Raw genomic sequence first — 26,362 nt, forward strand, 5'->3', positions numbered from 1 at the left:
CTGGACCCCTGTGGCAAAAATCCTTGCCCTTTGGTGGCAGGCAGCATAAAATATGATCATTTAAAAAAATAAACAGAAGAAAAATGAAAAGAACCTGCATGTATCAGGTTCTTTAAAACCATTATAATTTAAACCCATGGGATCGTTTTGACAGGCATGATTTTTCCCATCCTGTTCAAGTTTTCTTAATGCTTGATGCTGGCAATACTATAGTGAGGAGGTTCTGTTGCTGGCTACACAATCCTTTAGGAAGGCAGCCGCAGGAGAAGGGCAGGACAGGCAGGGTGCAGCAAGCAGTGCTATAGCCATGCTCTTAGTGACTTGTTCTGCTCTTTAAACAAGAGCTGCATCACAGTCTTCAAGGTTAGCCAGGAGACAAAAATGTGACACAGCCTTTGGAAAGTTGTGGTCTTGGCAGTGATCCCAAGGAGCCCTGATGAGACAGAAAGGATAATCCTCTACCTGGGTCCCAGATAATCACAGATTTGTGCACACAGAGCCTGAGCTAGGTCAGGATGGAGTTATCCATCGAGCAGGGCTGAGCTCCGGTAGTGCTGCAGGTTTCACGATACACCTGCAGGTGCAAAAAAGCATCATTCTCATTCGCTTACTCTTCGGGCTCTAGCAACTGGCATTCTGATGCTGAATGATTACATGACAATGCTGGCCTGGAGCTTTTCCTTCAGGTTAGCAAGGATGAATGTCATCCTTGAGAGGCGGGGAAAAGAAGGGAAGGCATGGACATCATTTGCCAATCTGTAGGCCCAGGTGTGGTTTCACTGGCCTCAAGTGTGCACTCACAGCTCTGTCCTGTGGGGTCCTGGCTGGGCACAGACACAGATCTGGGTATGTCTCACTCATCCAGGGGCTGCCCTCCACACTGTGGCCAAGGCTGTAACCTACCACTCCCTTCTTCCGTAGCCTCCTGGAAGGGGCCCTCTCTACCTCATCCTTGTTCTGTGGTCTGATCCTGCCATAGAAGTTCCTGGATTTGACAGGAGGGCATGGGATGTTCTGAAGAGCTTTGTGAGTCTTCTGGTTGGAGTTGGGTGCACTTGTTTGGTATGCCACCTCCAGGACAGGAAGCTATGCAGTTGAATTTTTGCATGGTGTAAGATAAGCATCTCTCCTGAGTTCAGTTGAGCAGCAGCATTATAATCTGTGTGGCAAATGCTGGGCACTGTTGTACAGCACGAGGGACCATCATATTTCTACAGGGCAGGAAGTAAAATCCCCCCCTGGCAGCAATGTGCTCAGAGCCGGGTGGTCTGAGCTGGCAGCTGGTGCCACACAGTGCCCAGGATGAATACGGCCCTGCTGGGCCAAGAGTGGGTGAAAAATGCAGAAAAAGGTACTCACGAGGCATGATGCCTTGGTCTGCCAGCTGCTCCCGGGTCCTTCTCTGCTGAAGCCGTAGCTGCAAAACTGTGAGAGAGAGAGTGTCAGGAAAAGCTGCAGGATTTTACTGAGGTGCTAATACATCTATCAGGGACAATGTTTTGGGGTGTCTGTGTGTGGCACAGAAGACTGGCACTGATCCCTGCTGCTGCTGCTGGACCAGCCGTGATGCAGAGAGTGTCCCAAACCAAGGAGAACGGCCATGGAGGAGCTGTGCAGCGAGCACCCACACGGTCCTCACCTTTGCAGAGGGATGAGCCGGGCAGGAGCCAGCAGCACCCTCCTACCTGGGACAGACTGATCCCTGTCTGGCACCTGTAACAGCAGCCTCAGGTGACCATGTCTTCAGCTCAAATAGTTGCTCAGCTCTGAACTTGGAAGCTGGGTGGTCCTCTCTCGCCCCAGCACTTTGGGTTGAGTAGAGCTTTCCAGCACCATCACTCTCCTGAAGGTCTGGCAGCACACTTCCCGTCCTGCAAGGCTCAGCACTGGGTGGTTACGCTACCGAGGGGGAATGTAGATAATGTGGTGTGGAGAGAGTAGTGCCACCTCTGTATGAACACACTGCTCCAAGGACCTGCAATCTCCAGGATGCCTTCCTTTTGGAAACCATACACTGACAGATGGGAACGAACCACTGGTCAGGGTCACTGAGTGGCTTAGTGTCACGGCCTCAGCTACAGAGCGTCAATTAGACATCTAACAAAGAAGCACCTCTCAATATTTACAGCGTGCGATGAGAACCCATCATACACCTGCAGTGTGTGAGGCTACAGACATCCGCATGGCCCAGGGCTGCACGAGATCGTTCATCCCATCGCTCCGATAACCCTGCCTGTACTTTGAGCTAGTAACATATTCTACACCTTTGTTTTTGCAACTTTGTTTTCAAGAAGATAGACACTTGTATCACAAGGTGAAACATAAAGGTCATTTCCATATTTTCCTGCTGGACACTCAGTACAGCTTGCTAGGAGGATGTATATCTTTCAGTGATGACAATGTAACTGCACACATATCCCCTGTCTGCCAGCACAGCCCCAGGCTGCACCCCCTTCGCTGTCCCAAGAGAGCCAGTAGTGGAAGGGGAAGAGGGGCAAGAACAGATTTTTTTGTCCTGGGGAGCAACCTGCTGAGCTCTGCCAACAGCTCACATCTACAATGTGGCTTCTCTGGGACCTGGGTTGGAGCTGAATAATAATCCCTTCCAGACGAGTCCCCAAAGCACAAGGCTCCCTGAGACTTTTCCATGTCCTCTGCACAAACCATGTCTAACATTCAGAGCAAATGTTTAGGGAAGACCTCATGTGAGACAATGATCTCCTGCCAAATTCCAGCTCTTCTTAGGACTCCAAAGATGGATTCTTGCTGTGAGGGAAAAATGTGGCCTTCGGTGCCTGGTAAAGTCTGCACGCGTGATGTTCCCCTTTTGCTAGAGTGACTAGAAATGACTGGCTGCCAGGGAAGTCTGTGGCTCTCCATTGCCCCATGGCACCACCCCCAGTAAGTGCTGTTTCTGCCCATGGACTCGGATTTGGACCCTTGCACTCTAGGTATCTACATCGGACCCAGTTATCTGCATCTCCTTCACAGGAGCCATCCCCCTCAGGGGACCTCAAAGCCAAAATGGGCACTCCATGCTTTAGGAATGCCGGTCTTTCCTCCTTGACTATAGAGGCAGTTTAATGGGAACCAGCTCGTGGTAGGTTTCTTGTGCAGAGTGAGGTAGACCCCAGTTTCCCTGTGTAGAAGTTTCTCTGTGACTGGTCACAATATTGAAAAGCTATGCAGAGCTTTGCCCTTTCTCTGAGGAAGAGGTGTATCTTTATGGCACAGGTGAGTTAGGGGAGGTTGGAGACTGTCCAAGAATGAAGAAGCTCTGTAGCTTATCCAGGAATGGTTCTCTGCTCTCCTAGGTCCTGGTCCAGTGTCCCAGCCATCAGACCATCTTGCCTTAAACTGAGGCAATTTACGCACAAAGTCCCAGCATCAAACAGGAATCAGAGACAGCAAAGACTTCTAGCGTCACATACAACACCCTGCCAAGGACACAACAGCCTGCCCTGTCTTGCTGTAACATATCCCAAGCAAGGAAGCTCCATCACTTCCCTTCACAGCTCCCACGTGTGCCAAATTATTTGCACCATTTCATTCTGAGTTCCAACACAGCCAGGCCAAGCGATTCACCACATCCACATGAGCAAGGGGGATGCTCTCCATCAGATGACCATGCATTCAAAGCCCACACTCTCTGTTTCCTCTGCTTATTTCATAGCTCTTCCTAGCAGACAAATAGTTTAACAGCCTCAGGGTGCAGTCAGCTGTCAGCCAGGCCTCTTTACAGAAAAAGATGTTTCAAATTCCCTTGAAGCATATCTTGGAAGTTGATGATGATTTCCAGTGTGGTGGCTATAGGATAGAGCATCTGCCTTGAGGCAAGAAGTGCTGAAAACATCTAGGTTTCACTGCCATAGCTCTCCCTTTGCTCGGGTGCAGGAGCAACACTCAGGATCCCAGATTTCCCAGACCCAACTGCCTTCCAGCAAACAGTGCACAATCCAGGGCCCTGTCCTGCTCCAGCTGGTCCATGTTCCAGCTGCCAGCCTCTCCTTTGTCTCCTGCGCTAAGCGCTGCTGATAGAGCACCACAGAGGGCACCTGATGTTATTTAATGATAATTTTGCACAAGGAGAAAAGATCTCCAAATTGTTTTTGATGCTGACAGGCACAAAGACCGTGACCCATCAGTGACACGAGCTGTTCTGAGCGTGAGAGCTAAGCTCTGCCACGGGTGAGTGGCTATGGGCAGGCCATGCGACCTCTCCCAGACACATGGTTCTCCTTGGGCCATGCAGAGCTTAGAAACTTCCTGGCCCTTTATTAAGCCACAGGGCACAGAGAAAAAGTTTATCCAGCCTTGTCTGTTCAGGGCAAGCTGACAGGAAACATGAGGACAGACATGTGCAGATGGTGGCCATTTCCAGGAGCAACCTATAATCAATGGCTGAAGCAGTGATTTCAATCACTGAATTTTCATCCAGATCTGGACCCCCCTCATGCCTTGACTCCCAGATATCAGCTCTTCGAACTTCCAAATCCTGTTGCAAACCATCTGAATAAATGTACCTGTGGACAGTGTCAGACAATAAGTCTGAACATCCCTGCAGGAAGAGGTAAAGCAGCCACTACTTTTGGCAGTCTCCAAGTTAGTGCTGCATCTTGCAGCTCATCTCAAGGCTTGCACCTTTCCCTTACAACCAAAAATGCTTAACAACAGGGCTGGAGGAGCCCCCGACACCATCCAAACAACCACCACGTAGGTGGGACCTGAAGGGGACTTGAAATCTGTTGAAGTTGTATCTGATCTCAGCTGCATTCCTGTTCTCTTCCTTTGCTGCCTGTCTGGAAGCCTGAGCTCAGAGTGCTAGCGGTAACTCATTTTGAGGGTGCTGTCATCCACCACATACTGGAATTGGTTTTTTTATGTAACATTCTTATCTTTCAAGGAAACTGCTTTGCTTACACTTCAGAGGAACAGTTTTAATAAAAAGATTGATGGCTGGAGTACCACTGGTGAGAGAATCTTGGGCCCACATGCCCAGCATCCTTGTTTTCTGTCTGCACCAGCTTGGATGGTGAGAAGACCTAGATGACCTTTGAAAGTCCCTTTCAACCCAAACCATTCTAAGTCCCCCCAGGGGAGCAGTCATACATACTGGTCACCCTGCTGGCACCAAGCTACGCTACCACCATCAACTGCCATCAGCTGAGAGACAGCCTTGCCCTCAGCAAACTTGCTCCCTTCTATGGCACCCCATGATGAGAAATCCCTTCCTTCAAGATGCCAGGCATGTCAGAACTATTCCAGGAATTTTGCTTGTGAACATTTTCCTGTTAGAAATAATTCTCTCCTCTATGCTAACACCAAGGCTTATTTAGTGATACAACTTCCAGAAACATTTCTGAAGTGGGGCTGTGTCATCGGTGCAGTGACGAGCTCCTGGTGTCAGTCATAGCTAGCTCTGGTAGCCCAAGCTCTGAGCACTGGCCATGACTAACGGTCATGACTCATTTTCCTCCCTAGGAGTTGATCTCAGAGCTTTAGGAAGCTGGGAGGATAGCCTGGGCCTTGCCTGGCCTGGTGATGCACTGGAAAAGACATGACGGAATTGTCCCTCCACCCCAGAAGCTGGCAGCCCTGGCTTTCTTCTTCAATCTGCAGGGGCACGTTGGGTCCAGTGCTCAGGAGCTGGCCAGGACAAGACTTCTGTCACCTGCATCAGAGCATCCCCCATTCTCAGGCACTGCCAAAGCACCCATAGTGCCCTCTTCCTTTGGGGAATGGGCTTCAACAGCACAGGGGGCTGAGGAGCACTGAGGCACATTGCCCAGGGAGGTGGGGAAGCTGCCCTTCTTCCTGGGTTCAGGACCAGGGCAGGCAGGCAAAGCCATGGCTGAGCTGACCTAGTGTTGCTGATGGTCTGTCTCTGAGAAGCTGGCTGGATCAGAGCCTGTTGCTTTCCACCAACACTTATGTAGTGGTCAGAGCAGGTTCCCAGGAACCTCTGAGGCTGCACGAGGCTTTCTCAGCATTCAGCTCAGCTCGCGGCCGAGAGGAGCTGCCCAGATGGAGCTGCAGATCCACTGCTGCTTCTTGACTTCTGACCCAGCATCTGTCTCTATCTCTGACAGACCCTCTGGGAGTGGGAGTGATTGAGGCAGAGGGTCTACTGCTTCAGCTCTTCCCAGCTCTCTTTTGTGGTTTCAGGTGAAATTCCAGTAATTGCTGTATTCCCCCCTGCCTGCGCTGTGCTAGCACCTTCGCTTTTCGTTGGGTGCCACATTCACCACCAGTGCAATTGCTGCCAGTCACCCCAGCAGTGCATTCCTGCCCTCTGTGGCCCAGAACTGGGGTTTCAGGAGCATGAGGGCAGGTGGACGGTGCACAGGATGGGGGCTGCTCTGCTGGGGCCAGGGGGGAGGTGGCTGCAAATGGGGAATGGTCTGATGGGGAGGAGGGACTCCTGTTTTCAACAGCAGCAGCTTTGTTGCATGTCAAACAGCAGCTGAGCTAATGTGAAACACGAGTTTGTCCATGGCCATGGTGTGTACCAGAGGAACCTGCGGACTCGTCCTGCTCACTCGCTGGCTGGCAGAAAATGGCCCTGCTTTGGACCCAGCCTCCCTTGAAAGGCAGGATTGCTGCTGGCTCTGGGACCGTCTGTACTGTTTCTCGTGCCAGCGGGAGAGAAGCTGCCCAGTGGGAGATGCATGTGGGATCCTTTGATGGTCCCAAGATCCCATGGGCAGGAGCAGGGCTGGCTCGGTGGCAGGGTGCACTCATGTTGCTTCTTGGGGCTGTGGCTGTTTCTCGCAGCATTGTCAAAGCAGGATGCTCACAAGGGCAGGGCAGCAGAAGCCATGGTGCTCCATCCCAGCTGAGCAACAGGCTGACACCAAGCTCCTGATGTGGGGACTGTACTTGGGCGAATGAACATGGAGTCACCCTGAGGTGGGTGACAAGCCAGCCAAAATCCCGGCTGCCACCACTGGCAGGGTGAAGCACTGCTTGAGCAGAGCTTGTAGGACATGCTTTTCTGGAGCTGCTGCTTTGCAAAAACACCTTGGCCAGGTTCTGTCCTAAACCCCTTCATGGCTCTCAGCCCACCTACTCTGCCAATAGCCAGATGCCACAAAGTGATTTCTCTGTAGCATAATGTCTCCGGGCCCATGTTGTCCTCTGACAACACAGCCCTTGTGGGACCCATGTAAGCAGAGAGGAAGCTGAGCCAGACACAGCCCAGCTGAAAATGACACCTCTCAGCTGGAACAGCCATGGAAAGCCCTGGTCAGCCCTCTCCCACTGGGCACTCCTCAGAGCAGGGCCCAGCAACACCAGCCTGATGCTCACCACCTCAGAGGTGGGAGTGTTGTACCTTCTCCCAGGCAGATGTGCTACAGCTTTGTATGTTACCCAGGAGGCTGCCATGCACCAAAAATCTCATCTGTGTTGGTGAGAATGACACCTTCACACCCACCTCCAGGCCTGCAGGTGCCTTGGAAGGGACATAGGACCACCCCTGGATAGCAAGGAGCACAGACTGCCAAACAGGTGCAGGTGTCACTAAAGAACAAACAGCTGTGACATCCCTCTGAGGCCTGTGTCCATCATAATGTGCAACCCCAACCTCACCAGGGTCTTGAGAACAGGCTGTCACCAGCCCTTCTCCGAGTCATCCCTTCAGCATCCCTGTGAGCAGCTTATGCATCCTTCTCCTCAAGCAGTGAGGTACATTTCCATCTGTCCTGTAACACATGCCTGACTGACAGAGAAACATATGTCTGTCAGGTAAAACACCAAGACGCTGGAAAAACAAAACCAAGCACAAACTGATCAATATCAAGGCAGTGTTTTACAAAGACTCTGTGAAATCACAAAACAGTGTCACCAGTGACAGAGGCCATGGTTGAATGCACACACCAATCGTGAACTGCATGAGTTCATGATTTGAGAGGAAACACGTGCACATGCCTTATCTTTGGACACTGGGAAAAGGAAAATAAAGGTTCTGCCAAATTGCCCGGCCTAACACCCTACCAAGACCTACTCTCTTCTGCCTTTATTGACCTGCTGATTTTGGTCCAAAACCCTCTCTCCATCACAGGCAGACAGAATAAATTCCTCTCCCATCTCAGCCAGTTTCATTCAAGCCCTATGTGCAAGCATGAATCCTTTCCTCTATGGAGCCTCCACCTCCTCAAATTCACACCCACACGTCCACGATTAGGCCTGGGTATTACCCCATGCCAAGCCATGCAGAGCCATATTTAGAGTGTTAAACTTTCACTTCTCACCAATTATCTGAACTACCACTGATGTTATGCAGATGTTGGCCTTGTAAACTCTCTTTCCATATCACTGGACAGAAAAGGTCAGAGTTAAGGTTAAGTCTGCATTTGCCAGCTTTATTTGCTCTGCCCGGTGGCAATGCTTCTCCACTGCTGGAGTACAATTGGTTTGTATTCAAAGCAGGAGATCACTGCACATAAATGATCGTCTCTTGGAAGAGTTAAATATGTTTCTGGAACAGGGCTTAGATGTCCCAGTTGATTTAGTGTGATCCCATTGATAATTGGAGCACATGGGATAGCATGGCAGGCTTGAAGAATCATCATTCCTGCAAAATTTGTCAGGATGACCTCAGATCAGTATATTTATCTTTGGCAAAACAGACAAAATAAATATGCTCACAAATCCTCCAGGAAGGGGAGGGGGGACCTGAAGGCCTGTAGCATGTTGGTGATTTCATGTGTCTTCTCTGGAGCGGTTCCTGGTGCCCTGCACTGGAGTAGCCACCATCTCTCCACACTGCACGGCTATGCTGGTCCTTCGCTATAGACCAGTGAAGAAGACCAGAGAGAAGAGCAGAAGACACTGTGGAGTTGAAGGAGGATTGCCAGCCACTGTGTGAAAAAGCCGCTGCCTCCACTGCATTAGCCTTTCCTGGACAAACTCTTTCTTTTTCTTGTTACTGATGATGCCAGACGGAAGCAAGAGACAGCCTGTGAGACAGCTGACCCTCAAGTCAATCCAGGAGGGACATCTACCTGCCATCATCCTCTAGTTGCCACCTCCTTGCCCCACTTTCTGCCTGCTATGTGCCACAGAGATTAAAGGGCTTCTGGGATGAGGAAACAACAAGCAAGTAATGTATGTCTAGCACCCTTTAACACACACACACAGAGCTCTTCCAGCTGCTCCGTGTGTGCAGGCCATGGAGAGACGGCAAAAGTTTAGTTTTTAAGATTTACCTCAGCCCTCATTAACACTGGTCTGGAATCCTTCAAAAGGGATTCAGACTCATCATGAGTCACTGAGCAGAGCTAATCCTTCCTGAGCCTGGGTGCAAGCAGAGCCTCACACCTGCCAGCACAAGGCCATTCCCAAAGCAAGGGTGCAGGGGGAAGCCTCAGGGCTGCTTGGGGCTTGGCGTTTCAGGACCTGACCCCTCCTGGCTCGTCCTTCACTTGCTCTGTGGAAGTGACTGCTCTCCATGTAAACTGTCTGTGGGGACGCTACAGCCCCGGAGCTGTGAGTGGTGCGGGGCAATGGGTTGTTCATCCCTCTGCTCAGTGAGCGCAGGACAGTGAATCAGAGTTCGGCACCTCCTGTCATCCTTGTGTGGCTCTACAGCTGCCAAAGCCTGCACACGGAGCGGGGACACCAGGGGAAACTATCCCGTAGAGACCACTGGAACCATCACGTTAGCTTTTCTTCTCTTCCCCATGTTACTAAAAATCCAGCACAGATTGAAAGGATCATTATTGATTTATTTATATTCCTCATCATCCCTCTTTCCTCCCCTGTCCCACCGACAGCGATGACCAGGGCTTCGCAGTGGCCGTGTCCTGCGTTACCTGCAGCACTCCCAGCCGTGGGGAGAGCGAGGGGCAGACACGCGTCTGGGGTTTTGGCAGTCCTGTCCCAAACATAATAAATAGGCAGAGAAATCTTGTCAAATGGGAAACCTATCTTTCTCCAATCAATAGTGAGGGATGGCGGTTGTGGGAATAAGTCATGGACCAAAGAATGCCCCACAAATTGACTGCCCTAGAAATGCTGAAAGGCACAAGAATTTATGGATGCAAAGACCCACAAAGTTTACTTTTACTGGAGAATCATTTGAAAAATATGTTTAGAGATCCCACTGTTGGTTCTATAATAAAGCCAGCTTACAAATAAACCAGAAATGAGCCTTTAAAACAATACTGGTTCATTTGAAAAGAATGCAGCCCATCCTCCTCTGTCAGAAAGGTGGCAGTGTTGCTTTGTAGTTGCTGGAGGAATTGTTACAGACCAAGATTTTTTTCAAATGAACAGCAATGTACCATAATATACCAACAAAATCTAAGGAATGACTTAATCTAACGAAATGCAAGATCAGAGCGATATGGAAACCACACCAAAGCCCTGGACCCCAGTTTTGTATAATTCAGCCAGACTAGAACACTTGTGTTTGCACACACACTCTTGGGTTTTCAACCAACTGCCAACTCTATATTTGCTGAGAAAACAAAGTTTAAGTTGACCACCCAGCTATCTAAGAGATCCTGATAACACCACTCATGTCTACCATCAGTATCATAAATCTCTAATTTCATTATCTACATTGCATGAGGAGGCAAAAACACACACGGCGTGGGTGACATGCCAGACCGGGTGCGTGTTCCAACGTGACTACCCCGTCCGGTTTTATAGCGTCCCGTACGGCACATGCAGCTGGTTTGTCTGAACATCCTCACACATAATACTCCTGGGGAGAACTTCACCTCTGGGAAGGTCAGAGAAAGCTCCTTGATAACATTTTTTGACATTACTATTAATATTACACTATGTTATGTTCATTTAAAAAATTACAAGTAAAGACACCCACTCACAAGCGCGCCATACTTACTATAAATAAAGCCAGTGAATAAAGGCATGAATATCCAGCAGAGGGTCTGATTTAGAAGTGACCGTCCCATAGTTCACCTTCACTCACCTTCACTCACGCTGAACGTCCTCCGAGAAGCCCCTTACCGGTGCTTCCCCTAACTTATGAGACGGAGACATGTTTTACTTGCAAACCCTCCGAGAGCGGCAATCAATTGTGTGGCTCTGGTTTTATTTCTCTGATGATGTCACTTTAAATACTTTTCATGTTCCATTTGTTATTTTTACTTCTAAAAATGACGCATTTCTTCAAATTCATTTTTCTCCAATTAGTCACAACTTAATGGAACAAAGTCAGCTGCCTGCATGTCAGGGAGAGCATCGGGCCCATCCTCACTGCCGTTATTACAGAGGGACCTGCAAGAGCACCTGGAATATACAGGTGGCGTCAGGTACCTTGTTTATCCCAGATGCCCTTTTGGCTTCCTGCCTGATTCACAGCAGGGCCAGGGCAGGAGACCCGGGAACTGCAGTTTTACCAAAAGAAACCACAGACATAAATCGAAGACAATGGAAAACCAGGGAAGAAAAAAAAAAAAAGCAAGGGAGAAGAAGGAAGATGCGTTTCTCCACTTGCGGAACAGCCTCTGAAAGAGCAAAGCCGTGACAGTTCTACGACCCCCTGAATATTTGTCTCGCATGCTTCTTCCAAACATTTAATGTAAAACAGTCTGTGGCTACAGCTTGCTGGAGAGAGAAGTTTTAAGAGAAATCTCAAGGTTTCCCCTACCTGATCTGAACTTGCTCCGAATCAGCAAGGAGTGCTCAGACCCCAGGAGTGTCATGGTGACTCGGGGACCAGATCCAGATGCCCCTCACTTAAACCATTAACTTCCTCCACAGAGAGAAGCCGCCCAGACCACGGCTGGAGCTCAGCATTCGTCCACCTCTCCCGGACCCTCTGGGTGCTTTTACAGCTGGCCGGCAAGAAGCAGCAAGTGGCTTTGAAAGATTTGGTCCCATCCAGCACTGACCCTCCACGGACACCGACTGCTCCCCCTGTGCTGTGTTGAACTAATTAACGTGGAGCTGGCGGGAGCCTCCTCCTGCCCTGCGTTTACTACCAGCAGCTGGGTGTCCTGGCTGATGTCATCGTCTAACAGGGAGCAGCGACTATCAGAAAGGGTCTCAGCAAAGACAGAAGTTTGATATCTGATACTAATTACTACCGGCCGGTACGCAGCCAATCACGGCGCTCCCTGGCTGGGCTGCCTTTAGGAGCTGCTTGGAAATATCAACAGAGCCAGGGCTTAACTCTTTGCAGCGTGGTGCGAGGATCGCCCCCGGGCTCCGGCTACCGCCCCGGGGCGGCCAGTATGGTTTTGGGGTCTGTGTGACCCTAAGACAAAGGAAGGGCTGGGGTCAGAGCGAGTGTCCCAGGCCATGGAACATCTGGGTGCGGGTCCTGAGTGCCGTGTTGGATGCCCATCCCATCAGGGGAGCTGGAGGACGTGGCTACTCAGCAGACAGAGCTGTGCCTGTGGCTGCTGCGGCCCCTGGGTGCACAGAACCAGCAGAGCCCTGGGCTGTGCAGATCCCAACCCTGCTGGGAAGCCGAAGGTGAGCCCAGGGATGCTCAGGTGTCTCATCTGCATCTCCTTCCAGGTGTGCCTAGAGCTGGGCTGCTCCCTGAACACCTTTGTCAGCATGTGGCTGCATCCATAGCATTATCTGCTTGAGATGCTCCTTTGTGCTGTGGTCCAGGTAGGATATGCTGCATGCACTGAGAACACACCCTCTTGTTCTGTTACACACAGACACTCAGAATAATGCCAAATATACCAGGAAGGGCTAAATCTTGACTTAAAGCCTCCTGTGCTGCAGATGAGCACAAGGAGGCTAGGATCAGCAACGTGGTGGATGTAGCTGTGATGGAGGATGCTTCTCCACCTGCCAAATGTTCTCTCAGAGAAGAAAAACTTTTTGCAAACACACAAAGTAAAGAGATACAGATCCTTTGCAGGTCCGCCCACCCCAAGCCCACATCCGATTCACTTAAGGTAAGTGGAAGGAAATGAACTGAACCTTTTACTTTGTAAGAAGTCAAGGTAAGTCAAGGGCAGGTCTTAGCTTTCCTGACATATGACTCTCACCTGGGAAATTGCCTAAATTTCTGCCACCTGAACACTCACTCAGACCTGGTTTGGAGTTTTGGTGGGTTTATTGGTTGGTTGGTGGTTTTTCAGGGTATTTCGTTGCTTTGTTGTCCTTTTTTTTTAAAAAAAAATTAGGTGTTGTTTTTTTGTTTTATTATTATTATTTTTTTTAATCCTGTGGTTTCTGGGAAGTCCTCTTAAACATTCTAGTTGGTGATAGGGATTCCAGACTTGTAGGCCCATGTTGCCAGAGACCTTAGAAAGCCTGTAGCCCCAGAAGCTCTGGTTCCAGCAGTGCCACACTTACAGCTGAATGTCCTGGGGTCCCTCACCCTCATGTAGCCTATGCCCGGAGGCTGTCCTGAGCTGAGACCTCTACTAGTCATGGGCAGGACTGTAACTTCGTGATATCCACTGATGAAGCGGATATTCCTTAAGGTCTGATGAGAGAGTTTATTGAAATAAATTAATCTCCAAGCATTGATCTGAGTCAGTAAACACAGCCCTACTGCACTGTCCAGCAAGGTGGCCAGAAGACTTGTTCCTTACTATTTTTTCCTAATGTTTAGCCCACTGTGTTTGAAGTGTCCCATCTAATGGTCTTCTCATAAGTAGTCCTGTCCTGAAACAAATGCCACCATTTAGCAGAACCAAACCATGAGCAGCTCTAGGACAAGAAAGGACTCAACAACCCCCACAATCTCAAACTGCAGTTTCTTGTACTTTGCAAATTCCAGTGTGATTTACTGCCCCTGATGGCCAAAGGCCCACTCAGGTGTCCCCTCCCTCTGGAGCCTGCAGAGGCTTGTCTTCTCCATCATGTATTAGCAGTACCCACCTGCAGAGATTCTGTCCATACTTCATGCACTGATCTCACCCTGGATCTGTCCCTCTACCCCTTCAGGACTATTTTCAGATGCGGTGGATGGGTCCCTGGTCCCACATCAGCTATGACAGTTCACTTGTCACCCAGCAGCCCAAAGGAAGCGGCTCCAGGACTTTTTCACTCCAGTGCTACATCTTCCCACAAGGATGACTACTACTTCCTCAGTCCCCTCTTGCTGCTACCAGACTGGTCCTTTTCTGCCTGCAAATTGCCATCTTCAGTCCTTTGAGTTCAGTAGAAGAGGAGTGGAGTACAAGAGAGACACTGAACGGTGTGATCCTCCTTGGGGTAAAATGCCATCAGAGGGGATGGCTTAGGACCAGCAAGGAGAGGCGAGCTGCTCAACGTACACAGCACCTCATGTGCTGATCTCATCCTGGATCTGTCCCTCTACCCCTTCAGGATTATCTGCAGATGTGATGGATGGGCCCATGAGCTCCAGGTCTGATACCAAATGCTTGGTGGAGGCTGGGAGAACAGGTCTAGTCTCTGATGCCAGGCACCCTGCTCGATGGGCTTCTCCCATCTCCTTCACCACCAGCATGTTGTCCCTGCTGAGACTCGTGCATGGAAGAGGACTTTTTGAAATACCCCACATCAAGGATGTAGACAGTGTAGGAGCCTCCTGAGCTTCTAAAGCCCTTAAGTATCATAGTCTTTCTTCTTCTGTGGTGATGCACTGCACATCTAAATGACAGATGAAGACAAAGGAGTTTTGTTTTTTTTTTTCCTAGCATGGACTACTAAAATGATTAGTGGGTGAGATGGATACAGGCTGTGGTCTCATAGTGTTTCTAGTCAGTCTTGAGGTGACTCTAAAGCAGTGATTAAAACAGAACCAATTAAAAAATTCAGGTTTTTACTTTCAGAAAATTTTTCACACAGTCCCACACAAGTGCAGTGAAACCTCAGAAATGTTCCAAGGAAGGAAGCAAAGTATTATGATGAGTCACAATCAGGAATACATAGGAAAAAGAAGTAGAAATGTCGGGCAATGATCAACAGGGGAAAAGGGCAAGCACTATTTAGATGGGGTAGGGGCTGCAAAATGTGCAGCTGAAAAAGTAAACACGTTTGTAAAATCCCAGAATTATCAAGAAATTGGTGTGTGGTCTGCTTCAGCTGGGGAGGGTGGCCAGACAGTGGCAGATGGAGTCTATTTGATGTGGATAAATTCCTTATTTTTGTGTCAGAATGGAGGATGAATCCTGCAAACTCCCCAAGCACAGAAGCCTGGGAGTTGGAGTCATGCAAAGACCACAGGTTCTTTGAGCTTGAGTCACTGTGAGATTGTACAGAGACCAAGTGGACAAGATGGTATTTACGCTTCAGAATAAATCTTTCTCCTTTCTTATTTGGTGACTCTTCACCCAGAGAAATGCAAAGCGTGGTGTGATTTAGTGGGCACATCCTGGCTGGTGATTTGCTAGGGATGTACCTGGTGTCACACCTGGATGACCTTCATTTTAATGGGATGCCTTTATTCCTCCCTACTCTTTTCTCAGGACTTCTTATTAACCAGCAGACAATTCCTGAGCAGTTCCCCCGGAGGGCACATGTCAAACTAGCACTGCGTATGGGAGGTTGTACTGGCCACATATCTCAGGGTGTGTAGGTAGTTCTCCGCTAGATGAGTGAGCCTGCTTCTGTCTAAGCACATTTACACCAGATATCTCACAGTCTGAGAGGCACCCAAGCATCCCCTCACACAGTGTGAGTTTCTCAGTGCCAGGGTTTGCTCACAAGAGATGTCAGGGCTTGTCCTGAACTCCAGTGCCTGTGCAGGACTGCTGGTGTTACCACTTTGCTCCTTCTTCCCTAGCATTACAAGCCCATGAGGGAACGGATGAGACTGTTGCAGCTTTCTTTAATACCTTTTTCTTGTCACCTAAAACCTGCTGGCCACTGATAGTCCTTTTCCTGAACACCCAGATCCCCAAAATCAGCATTCGCAATCTCCTGAATGATGTCAAAAATGAAAGGGAAGAGCAGAAAGATTGAAGTGTCAACCAAGGGGCTCAAACTGCTGCAACAATCTCATCAAAAACTCACCTCCTGGTTAAAGCAGAATTTTCTTAGGGAGGCTGAGGAGAAACTCTGTGTCAATGCAAACCATATCTCAAGATGATCTTGCTTATCTGGCATTTCTCTCCATGCAGTTCCCTGTCCAGGTGGTGCTGGAGCCATCACTCTGAGAGCACTGAGGTGCTCTTCTGAGAAGGCTATAAAAACTGTACTGGTCACTTTGGCAGCCACTAGACATGGGGCTGTCATGTCTCAAGTCTGAAGCCACCCCAGTCTCTCTTCCTTGAGTGGTAATTGCTAAACTAGACTCTTGGCCATGGAGATGCAACAACTGGCCGTTTCTCTTCCCTGTTCTGTGCATTATTTACATTTATTGATGTCAAATCTCATCTGATGTTTCATCTTTCAGGCATCCAGCATGGAGAGAGCATTCTGCAGCTCTCTGCAGGAGGTTTTACTTGAAACTGCTTTAGTCATTTTGAATCATCAGCCCTTCTCCCTAACTTTTCTGCTGAGGAGCCCTCTCCCAGCACATGTTCCTTTGGTACTGCACAAACTACCTCACTCAGGTGTCAAAAATGGCCATTTATTACCATCTTTAACAAGTCATTAGTTCCTGGAAGGCTCTTCTTCTTCCCACCTACAAGCTTGGAGCTAGAGGAGAGATCTCATTGAAAGGCTGGTGGAAACACACAGCCACTGTGTTTTTTGGCCCACTCTTAACTATACTGTCAGTGAATATTTTCAAAGAATTTTGAGTGATTGGTGGGCATGATAACCCTCATACATAGAATTCCTCCATATTTCTGCTATATCTATTCAACAAATTTGCCAATTGGAATGAACATCTACTTGTTTTTAGTTCCCTGGGTCCTCACTGGAGCCTTTTGTGAAAATGAGCATCAGATTTACCACTCTTCTCCATCTGTGGCAGATAAGGATGTTGGGTTGCACATCATGCTTAGCAGCAGAGGCGTATTTCTTTGAATATTCAGAGTTCTGCAGTCTTCTGAGACTATGACGTCCCAGAGGTTTGTTACTACTTGATTTGACAAATTTCTTTTAAAATCACTTCTGATGCTACTTCATCATGTCAGACAAACCTGACAGCTTTCTATGATGGCATGACTGGTTGGATAGATGAAAGGAGAGTGGTGGATGTTGTCTACCTTGACTTCAGCAAGGCTTTTGACACCGTCTCCCACAGCATCCTCATAGGTAAGCTTAGGAAGTGTGGGTTAGATGAATGGACAGTGAGGTGGATTGAAAACTGGCTGAAAGACAAAGCTCAGAGGGTTGTGATTAGGAGCACAGAATCCAGCTGGAAGTCTGTAACAGGTGGTGTTCCCCAAGGGTCAGTACTGGATCTAGTCCTCTTCAATATATGCATCAATGACCTGGATGAAGGGATGGAATGTAACCTCAGCAAGTTTGCTGATGACACAAAACTAGGAGGGGTGGCTGACACACCAGAGGGCTGTGCCGCCATCCAGAGAGACCTGGACAGGCTGGAGAGTTGGGCCGAGAGAAAGCTAATGAAATTTAACAAGGGCAAGTGTAGGTGCTGCACCTGGGGAAAAATAACCCCAAGCACCAGTACAGATTGGGGGCTGACCTGCTGGAGAGCACCTCTGAGGAAAAAGACCTGGGAGTTCTTGTGGACAACAGGATGACCATGAGCCAGCAATGGGCCCTTGTGTCCAAGAAGGCCAATGGCATCCTGGGGTGCATCAAGAAGAGTGTGGCCAGCAGGTCGAGGGAGGTCATCCTGCCCCTCTGCTCTGCCCTGGGGAGGCCCCAGCTGGAGCACTGGGGCCAGTTCTGGGCTCCCCAGTTCAATAAGGACAGGGAACTGCTGGAGAGGGGACAGCAGAGGCTACAAAGATGATGAGAGGCCTAGAACATCTCTCTGATGAGGAGAGGCTGAGGGACTTGGGTCTTTTCAGTCTTGAGAAGACAAGGCTTTGGGGAGATCTAATCAATGCATAAAAATACTTAAAGGGAGGGTGTCAGGAGGATGGGGCTCATCTTTTCTCAGTGGTGCCCAGTGACAGGACAAGAGGAAATAGGTACAAACTTAAGTATAGGAAGTTCCACCTAAACACAAGGAGGAACTTCTTTACTGTGAGAGTGGGAGCACTGAAACAGGCTGCCTCTCAGAGAGGTGGTGGAGTCTCCTTTTCTGGGGACATTCAAAACCCGCCTGGACAAGTTCCTGTGCAACCTGCTCTGGGCAGACCTGCTCTGGCGGGGGCGTTGGACTAGATGATCTCCAGAGGTCCCTTCCAACCCCATGTGATTCTATGATTCAACAGCTCCTTAATCACAGTCATAGGTAAGACAGACCCCAGCATACTACCGGCCCTGGAGATGTTAATGCCTGGCCACCATCCTTTCCACCTCTTGCTCTTCCACTGGTGCCTGCAATGGCTGTTACTTTCTCTTTGGGATGCCTTACACGGGATGCCAGTTGTTTATCCCAGATGAGGGCAATGCCCTGCCCTTACCAAGCCGGGTGAATAAGGAAAAGGCACAGGTGCTTAGGGGAGAACCAAACCAGTTCATGAGCTCCACTGGGCAACCTACTTTGATCTCCACTGCCACCTTTCCACGTGACATCCTTTCAGAGAATGAACAAACACCCAGCGTGCAATTTACTACTCCATTTAATGCAGACATAAGCCTGTGATGAAATTAAGCGATACTGAAGAAAGCCAGTTAGTCAGATTGTTCAGTGCCTGAGCCTGGTTGGGCCAGGAAAAACTTCTCCTGCCACCTTGTGAACACTGCATACATGCCGTGCCCACTGAGGTACCTCCATGGGGAGCAATCCCACAGATCTGGCCTGGGTTATTGCAAACTGCTGCCTCTCTCTGCTCGTGGAGGGGTGGGAAGGGATCAGGCACACATGGACTCTGCTGGGAGGCTAATAGTCTACTCCAGGCTTCTGAGATGGTGAAGATTCTGATGCTGGTTCCAGGACATGCTCTCAGAAATCCTTTCTCCCCTTTCCAAAATGGAACAGCCACAAACTATGCCCTATAAAACTATGCCCTATAAAACCATCCTACTGACAAAGGCTGAGAGTGGCGAAAGACATTTTCTTCTCTTCTGCCTCTGTCCCACCTTCTCCCTTCTATCCTCCAGGGAATGCCTCCAGGAAGCCTGGAGTGTCCAGACCTTGCAAGCTCTCAGTTCAGTGGCCACGCTTGTTTCTTAGGAGGTGATGCAACCTCTAACAGAGGACTCGTCTCCACAAATGACTCAACTGCTGAATTCACATTTCAGAGCTGGTGTTTCCCTGTGGTGGTCGTTACATGAGAGTCAGCCCTGACCACATGACCACATGTATTCTTGATGTCCTCAGGAAACATGTGAGCTGTCTTTCACAAACCTCAGACTAGAGGCAATGAGGACAGGCACTGAGATGACACCACAGATACTGGGCCATTTGGCTGGAGACTATCTGCCTTAGATAGCCCAGAAATAGTAAAACCCTCCACAAGTTCCTCATGTATTTCTGCAGTTCACACTGCCCAGCCCTCACGTGTCTTGAACGTCTTGCACCAAGCACTGTGCTGCACCACAGTCACTATTCAGCTCTGAAAAGAGCAGGCATTGCCACCAGCTGCCACCTTTTGTTGGAAGATGAAACAGGCAGGTAGGTACCAAAGACTGCAAAGACCAGTACTGCTCCCTGTTCTCCTGTTTCCAGCATTGCTACAGGCATCTCTGCTGTAAATAGGGTCATATTGACTGCATCGAGTGAAGGAGTGAGCCTGAAATACCAGAATAAATTAGTCATGGTAGGGAATTCCTTTGAACTAAGTCACACCCCAGAGCCATGAGGATATCAGCTCTGTGCTGCTCACCAGATACCAGGAAGCAGTCCCTTCTAATCTTCCAGCACACTCTATTGTTTATGGTACTGATTTATTTTAAACAGACTGTTTGTTTCTATGTAGATTTGCATCTGTGGGAAAAAGACCCAAACGAGCTGACGTTTCTGTGAGATCCCTCTGGGGACTCAGGGGTCAGTGTGTGACACAGTATCTGTGCCATGGAAGGCCAGACTCCAGCAGGTCTCAGGGCTGTGGAGTCACAGCCCAAGGGAGGGACATCCCCCAGACCCCACCAGGGCTGCTCTGCCAGGTGAGGATGGGGTTTGTCTCCTGCCCTCTCAGCATCCTGCAGGGGATTCACTTAGCCTGATCCCCTGCTCTGCTGTTTGCTTTCTCCTTGCACAGGAGATCCAGCTCTGCCATTTTACCCGTGTGCTCCAGCTCCTGCTGGTGTTGATGCCAACACAGAGTGCATTCATCAGCATTGTCAACAGTGAACCCCTAAATTCAGCAAACTGAATTCACTGCAAGACTTAGGGTTGGATGCAATGCCAAGTAAAGGTCTCATAAACAGTTTGCAACTGTCCAAGCAAACAGTTTTTCCACAAACCTGGTATCCTGCCAGTCACATCTGCTCAGACTGCCTCCTCCTGAGGGCACCTGGCAGCTCCATTTGGAGGAAAGCCCTCCTGCCATGGCCTGATTTCTTGCATTTCCACTGCATGCCCTCAGAAGACAAATCTGATGGGCTGAAGTCGTGACCCTGACTCTCCCCATCCCACGTGTAGGCTAGTGATAATTTGGTGCATGCTTGTGTAGCTGTGCCGGGGAAGGTCCCATGGGGAGATACAGCTGTACTGGCACAGAGCTGTGTGCTGAACATCCCCCAGCTGGTATGACTCTGAATCTGAAGGAGGAGGAAGGCTGGAGAGAGATTTGCCTTTATAATTATGTTGCTCTGGAGGACTATGTTCTTCCATTCATAAACAACACAGCTGCAATAAACTGAGTATAGGGCAGGCATTACAGTAGCCATGGCTCAAAGGAGCTCTGGACATCCTTTGAAGATGTCTAGTCTGGAGCTGTCTACCTCCCACCTGGTCTGGTGGGGAGATGGGGGTGGAACATGATGACCTTTAAGTTCCCTTCCAACCCAAACCATTCTATGATTCTATGGTTCTGAGATACCTACTGCCAGGATGTACCTGGATAGAAAGTTGAAGAAGCAATCTTTCCCTGAGGGAGACTGTTGCAACGGGCGAGGTGAACTGGCCATTAATGGGTCCCAATGACAGAGAAATGAATCACTGCAGTCATCTGAAGTTAGGGCAGATTGAATCTCCTGCTCTGGGACTGTCCTAGCAGACTTCCAGCTGTGCTGTTGGTCATGGTCTTCAGGAACCTGCAAAGAAATGAGCTTCTCTTTGCATGCCTAAGACTCAGCCCAGGGGTGGATAGCACAGAAAAATAAGTCCTCTGGCTCTCACATGGCAAACAGTCAGGATATTCCTCTCCATGACCTGGGACAGACAGAGATTTTCTGAGCTGGAGCTAATAAAACAGCAGTGTCTCCGTCAGTGTAAAGCAGAGTTGGTCTCTGAGGAAGACCTCAGAATGATCCTAGCTTGGTCCTAGCTGAGGACTTAGCCCAGAGCATGGTATTTCTCTGGTCAGGAAGCTGTGAGCATCAATGGTTCAACACAACCCAGTCCTTACCCTCTGATTGCATCAGGCCCTGGTAAGTGCCATCACTGTGGCATTTGTCTGCCTTGAATTGACCACTGTCTGCCAGGCATTTAACTGATCTGTCACCTCCCTATCTCCTCATGGTGCTTGAGGGCAGGAATTTATGGTAGAGATGTCATGAACTCTTCACGTTCTGACAGCAGACAGGCCTTATTGAATTCAAGCTGTGAACTATTTATCAGAGTGCTGCAAGCGTCCAAGCAAGGTCCCTTAATTTATGAAGGTCCAGAAGATATTATGCAATTGACAACACGAACACAAAAATACTTCTGCACTTCACTAAAGCTACTATTAAGCTGCCTGATGTTTTCATCATAATATTTACTTCTGTGTAAATACGCTAAATTCTCCAATCCCAATTCAAAACATAGAGATCAGAGAATGAAAATAGGGAGATGACATAGCTGTTTAAAGATTATGTAAAATGTTTTTTACTAGCATAAATATTTGATTGTAAAACTCTGCCTGTTGTGTTTACCGAGCAGGGATGTGCAGTGACTGCAGAGAGCTGCCGGGCACCGTGGTGGAGCTGCCCCATGTCCCTGCCCGGCCCTTCTCATGCAGCCCAGGCTGCGGGGACAGTGATGGTGACAGTTGTCCCCGTCTCCCTGGCTCCAGGCAGTGGGCATAGCAGGGAGCTCACTCCTGATGCACCGACCGGTCCTTGGGCAGTGGTGGCTGCAACCACTCCATCATCTCCAGGAGTCAGGAGCAGGGTGGAACAGAGGGGGTGAAGGAAGAGTTAAAGGCTCAAAGCCTCAGACTGGTTTGAGGCTGGGAGGTCAGCGGGAGAGGTGACACTTGCAATGGGGACACTGGCCTGAGCACAGCTCTCAGGTCAAGCGGGCTGTGATGGCAGGAGTTCAAGGCACTCGGGGACCTCCTGTGTCCATGCAGAGCAGGGGGAAGGGCCAGGCCAGACATGGCCCATGTTTTCCAGAGGCAACATTGCTCTGGTCTGTGGGATGGAGGATGCCAAGAGCTGCCTCCTGACTCATGGTCATGGGGAGACACCAAGGTCAAGGGGCTGCCCTTGGCAGGAGGGCAACCCAGCAGCACTGTGTGCCCTGAGCACACCCCTGGTACGGACCCTTGAGTGGTGGAGGGTCTCATCCCCCATGTCCCTGTGGGGAGGGGCACTGGGGACAGGCTTTGCTGAGTTCCTGCGGGCATAACTGAGGGAGGTGTATGCTGAGTGGGACTGCGTATTTGTGTGTTTCACAGCTGGGGCAGGCGAATTTCTATTTTAATTCACTGGAGATGACATTTTGGGGATGGTTTCCCAATGGAGCTGGGCAGGGATGGCAGAGTCTGGTGACTTCCTGCCCTCAGGGGACTTCTCTAGCTCCCAGGGCTGCTCTGATGTCTCGGCCCACAAACAAATGCTGAGGTCCACTTGCAGTAGGGCTTGGGGAAAACCTCAAATGCTGTGCCTCAGAAAAGCAGTGACTTCATCCATCTGTCCCGCAAGAGCCTCCTGCATGGTGCAAACCAAGCCTGCAGTTGGCTGCTGTGTCCTTCCTCCTGTACCCTTCAAGATTTTTCTCCTCCTCCCCTGCTTTTTAGCATCCAGTCACACAGGTCACCCCAGGTGAGACTCCACACACACCTTCACATCCCCAGACCATGCTGCAGATATGCTCTGCATGCTGCCTGGGCTGCAGGCTGACTGCGTGTTCCTGAAAGGATATCACGGTGAATGAGACAGTTGCTGCGTGTGCCTGCTTGTCCCTCCTGCCTTTAGTCCCAGCCAAATGTGCCCCCACATTGGGCTGCCCCCACCCAGCCCCACCAGGGCAACACATGCTACAGCAGCGTTGGTGCTCGGGAGCCTCTACCACAGCATGAGAAGGGGAAGGGAGGATGATGTGTCTCCAAGCAGGACGTCCCAGCCAGCCTGACCTGTGCAAGCAGCTGTGGGACCAGTATTGGGAGTATTAAGGAGCCCATGAGCCTCCAGCATAAGCTGGTGCATTTTGTAGCCTTTGGCTGTTTGCTGGATGACCAGTGCAGGTGTGAAGGAGCTTTTGTGCCTGGCCTGGCTGCTCCAAGCTCTGGTAGCTTGGTGGCTGGCTGGAAACAAGGAGTGAAGCAGTGGCAGAGTCAGCATCATCTGCAGAGCCCCCAGATGACACGCTTTGCTGACCTGTGTACCCCCGCACCCTCTGCTCTCTGACTGTTTGCAGGGACACTCGGCAGCACACAGGTGGCCAAGGGGGTGCACAAGTCCCATTAGTCCATGAGTGTGACTCAGTGGCCGGGCAGTGTTGCAACTGAGAGCTGAGGAGGACGTGCCTGAGCAGGGCACTGCACCCTGGGCCCCGGCTGGCGAATTGTCCTGGCTTCTGTTCCCTCTGCAGCCGGACTTTGGGCAAGTCACGTCTCCTTTCGGTTTCCTTATCTCTAACCGGCAGCAATGAGGCTAACCCCTTCCTAAAGCCCTTGGAAATCTCCCACCGAGCTGGGCCAGATAAGAGCTGTATTGTTGTAAGCCCTGCAGCAGCTCCAGAGCTTGAGGTTTCGCTACAAAGCAGCCTACCCAGCCCTACCTCTGCTCCGACGCCACCGGAGAGCGGCAACGGATTGAACATTTCCATTCACATCCCTCCCTCCTGCCCACTCAACTGTCTCGACGCGGCCACTTGTTTTGTGGTTCAGCCCTAAATAAGGAGCTTGGGAAGGGGGGGTGACAGGCACCAGGGGGTGATATGAAGCAAAGCTGGGCCCGGGTTAGCGGTGAGCAGAGCTGAAGCCCCAGATATACATCAGATGGGCTGGGAGCATTATGTATTTCTGGAATGCCTTCTGGTCTTTATTAAAATGAAACCACAGCCAGCCCAAGAGAGCTCATCGCCCAGGCATGGGGCCAAGTATAAGTTACTTCTACAAATATTTATTTAACCATATCAATGACAAACTCTTTTGTATAAATGTTTTTATTTAATCATAATTTACCAATTATTTTAAATCAATTGTTTGCCTGGTTTCTAAACACTAATCAAGAGGCTTGCATTAGCATTACTCAGGCGGATTAGATGCATTATTTCACTGAAGCTTGTGCCATGGCTTGCCTGCCTTGGCCATGGAAGAGGGTGCAGATGGATCCCAAATTTCTCTCAAACTGTCAGATTCCTGGAGGACCAGGCCGGCGGCATCATCAGCCCTCCCCACCCAGGTGACCTCTGGGCTCAGAGGAGTTCCTCAGGCACAGGGATGCACAGACCCTGATCCCACCTGAGTATCTCAGAACAGGATTTTCCTCTGGTCTCCCTTGGCTGATGGTTCTTCCCCTCATGAAGGTACCAGCCACGTCACAGATGGTTCAAGTGCCCTGCCTTGCTCTCCCCTCACACCTGAGCCTGGATCTTTCACTGGTGCAGAGAAGGGTCCTCAGTGTCCCCTCAGCCCAGAGTATCAGGCAGGAATATACATGGTGTTTTGGGGCAGAGCAGAAGCCTATGGATGATGGTGTTTGTCTCAGGTGCCCAGCACCCTGCTCCCAACCCTCTGAGCTCCCTCACCTCCTCAGAAGCATCCCCCAGCCCCCAGGCACCATTTACCCCAGCTACCTCACACATGGACCTTCTCCAGCCCAATTCTCCCACCTCTGCTCCCGAGTTTAGACAATGCTTAAAAACAGAGAATCTGCAACATCTGCAGGGGTTTGCCTCTTCCGAAGCACTGGGAGATGTGGTGAGGGTGTGATCTGCACCCAGCAGAGCTGCCTGGGATATGGACGCTGTTGGGGTCCCTGGGACCAGCGCACAGTGGCCTCTCGCTGGCCACCTTTGAGGAGCAGCTAGTCCTGCACTGCTGTGGAGACCCGAGGCAAGAGCAGGAATCCGCTCCTGTTGTTTATTTATATGATGTCAGGCTGCTACTGTCCTGCACCTTGGCTGGCGGCTTGGCAGCGCCTGCTCTACGCTCCAGGGAGTTCTCTGTCCGTGCTGGGATCTGCTCATCGTCCGCGCAGGGACTGCAGCTTCCCAAGAGCACCCCTTCCCCACAGCCCCCCGAGGGGCACCTCTCCTGCTGCAGAAACACCCCCCTGCCTGCCCTTCATCTGCAGCATTGGAGACGTTTCCCCCAGCAGTCGCCGTTTAGTGGGAAATGGGAGCTGTGTTGCCGAGAAGTTGGGAAGGCTGGTGGTTGATCCTGCTTAGAGCAGACCCCCCCCGCAAGTCCCCTGCTTCAATCAATTTAGGCTGCTCAAGCAGGAGAGAATGCAGAGACACTGAAATTCTACCAGCTGGGGAGGGATGTGGAGGTGCCAAGGTTTGCCAAATGCAGATTTAGAGATGAATAACCTGAGCAAAGACATTGCTACAGCCCCATGACAGGGACCCAGAACTTCCAGAAAACTTTCCTCCAAGATAATAAAACCCAAATAAAAAGAGAAATTGGGGCATTTGATATAACCATGGGAGCTACCTACTACTTAAAGATTTTGAAGGTAGAAATCAATGCTAGGAATAACTTTTTAACATTTAAGTATGTGTTAGTTTTTTCCGGATGCTGAGGAGCGGAGCGGCTGCTGGAGGCAGAGCCGTGCTGTGGGACCACGGGGTCACACCTCTGCGGGAAACACTAAAGCCATGGTGCTGGGGAGCTTCCTACTGTGGACTTGTAAACAAACAGGGGAGTTATTTGGAGAGGGGTTTGAAATGCTGTGTAAACATGGACCTAATGCTGTAATGCAGATGAAGAGGAAACTCTTGGAAAGAAAATAATTTCACACACTGCTCTAAAAAGCCTTTTCTTTTCCTGTCCATTCTGAGGGAAAATGAACCATAAGGTGTCTGTCCTTGTTCTTGACAATTTCCTATTTCTTACAAATATGTTTTTAGAAACTAATGTCGTCCCGCCTCTCCACCCCC

At 50.0% G+C, this 26,362-nt stretch overlaps 1 protein-coding gene across 8 annotated transcripts in view; it reads right to left on the reverse strand.

Moving 5' to 3' along the window:
* The window catches only part of MYOCD (myocardin), a 290,754-nt gene that overhangs the window by 27,590 nt on the left and 236,802 nt on the right, over window positions 1-26,362 (reverse strand). For 5 of the 8 annotated variants that reach the window (XM_014962675.1, XM_014962674.1, XM_014962679.1 and 2 more), the window contains exon 3: window positions 1,360-1,425. In XM_014962675.1, the coding sequence (XP_014818161.1) occupies window positions 1,360-1,425 (66 nt within the window). Of the gene's footprint in view, window positions 1-1,359; window positions 1,426-11,620; window positions 11,980-26,362 lie in introns of those variants that run through there. The other 3 variants (XM_014962680.1, XM_014962677.1, XM_014962681.1) reach the window with 2 other exon arrangements.

Source organism: Calidris pugnax, unplaced genomic scaffold, assembly GCF_001431845.1.
Source record: "Calidris pugnax isolate Ruff unplaced genomic scaffold, ASM143184v1 scaffold470, whole genome shotgun sequence".
Lineage (NCBI taxonomy): Eukaryota > Metazoa > Chordata > Aves > Charadriiformes > Scolopacidae > Calidris > Calidris pugnax.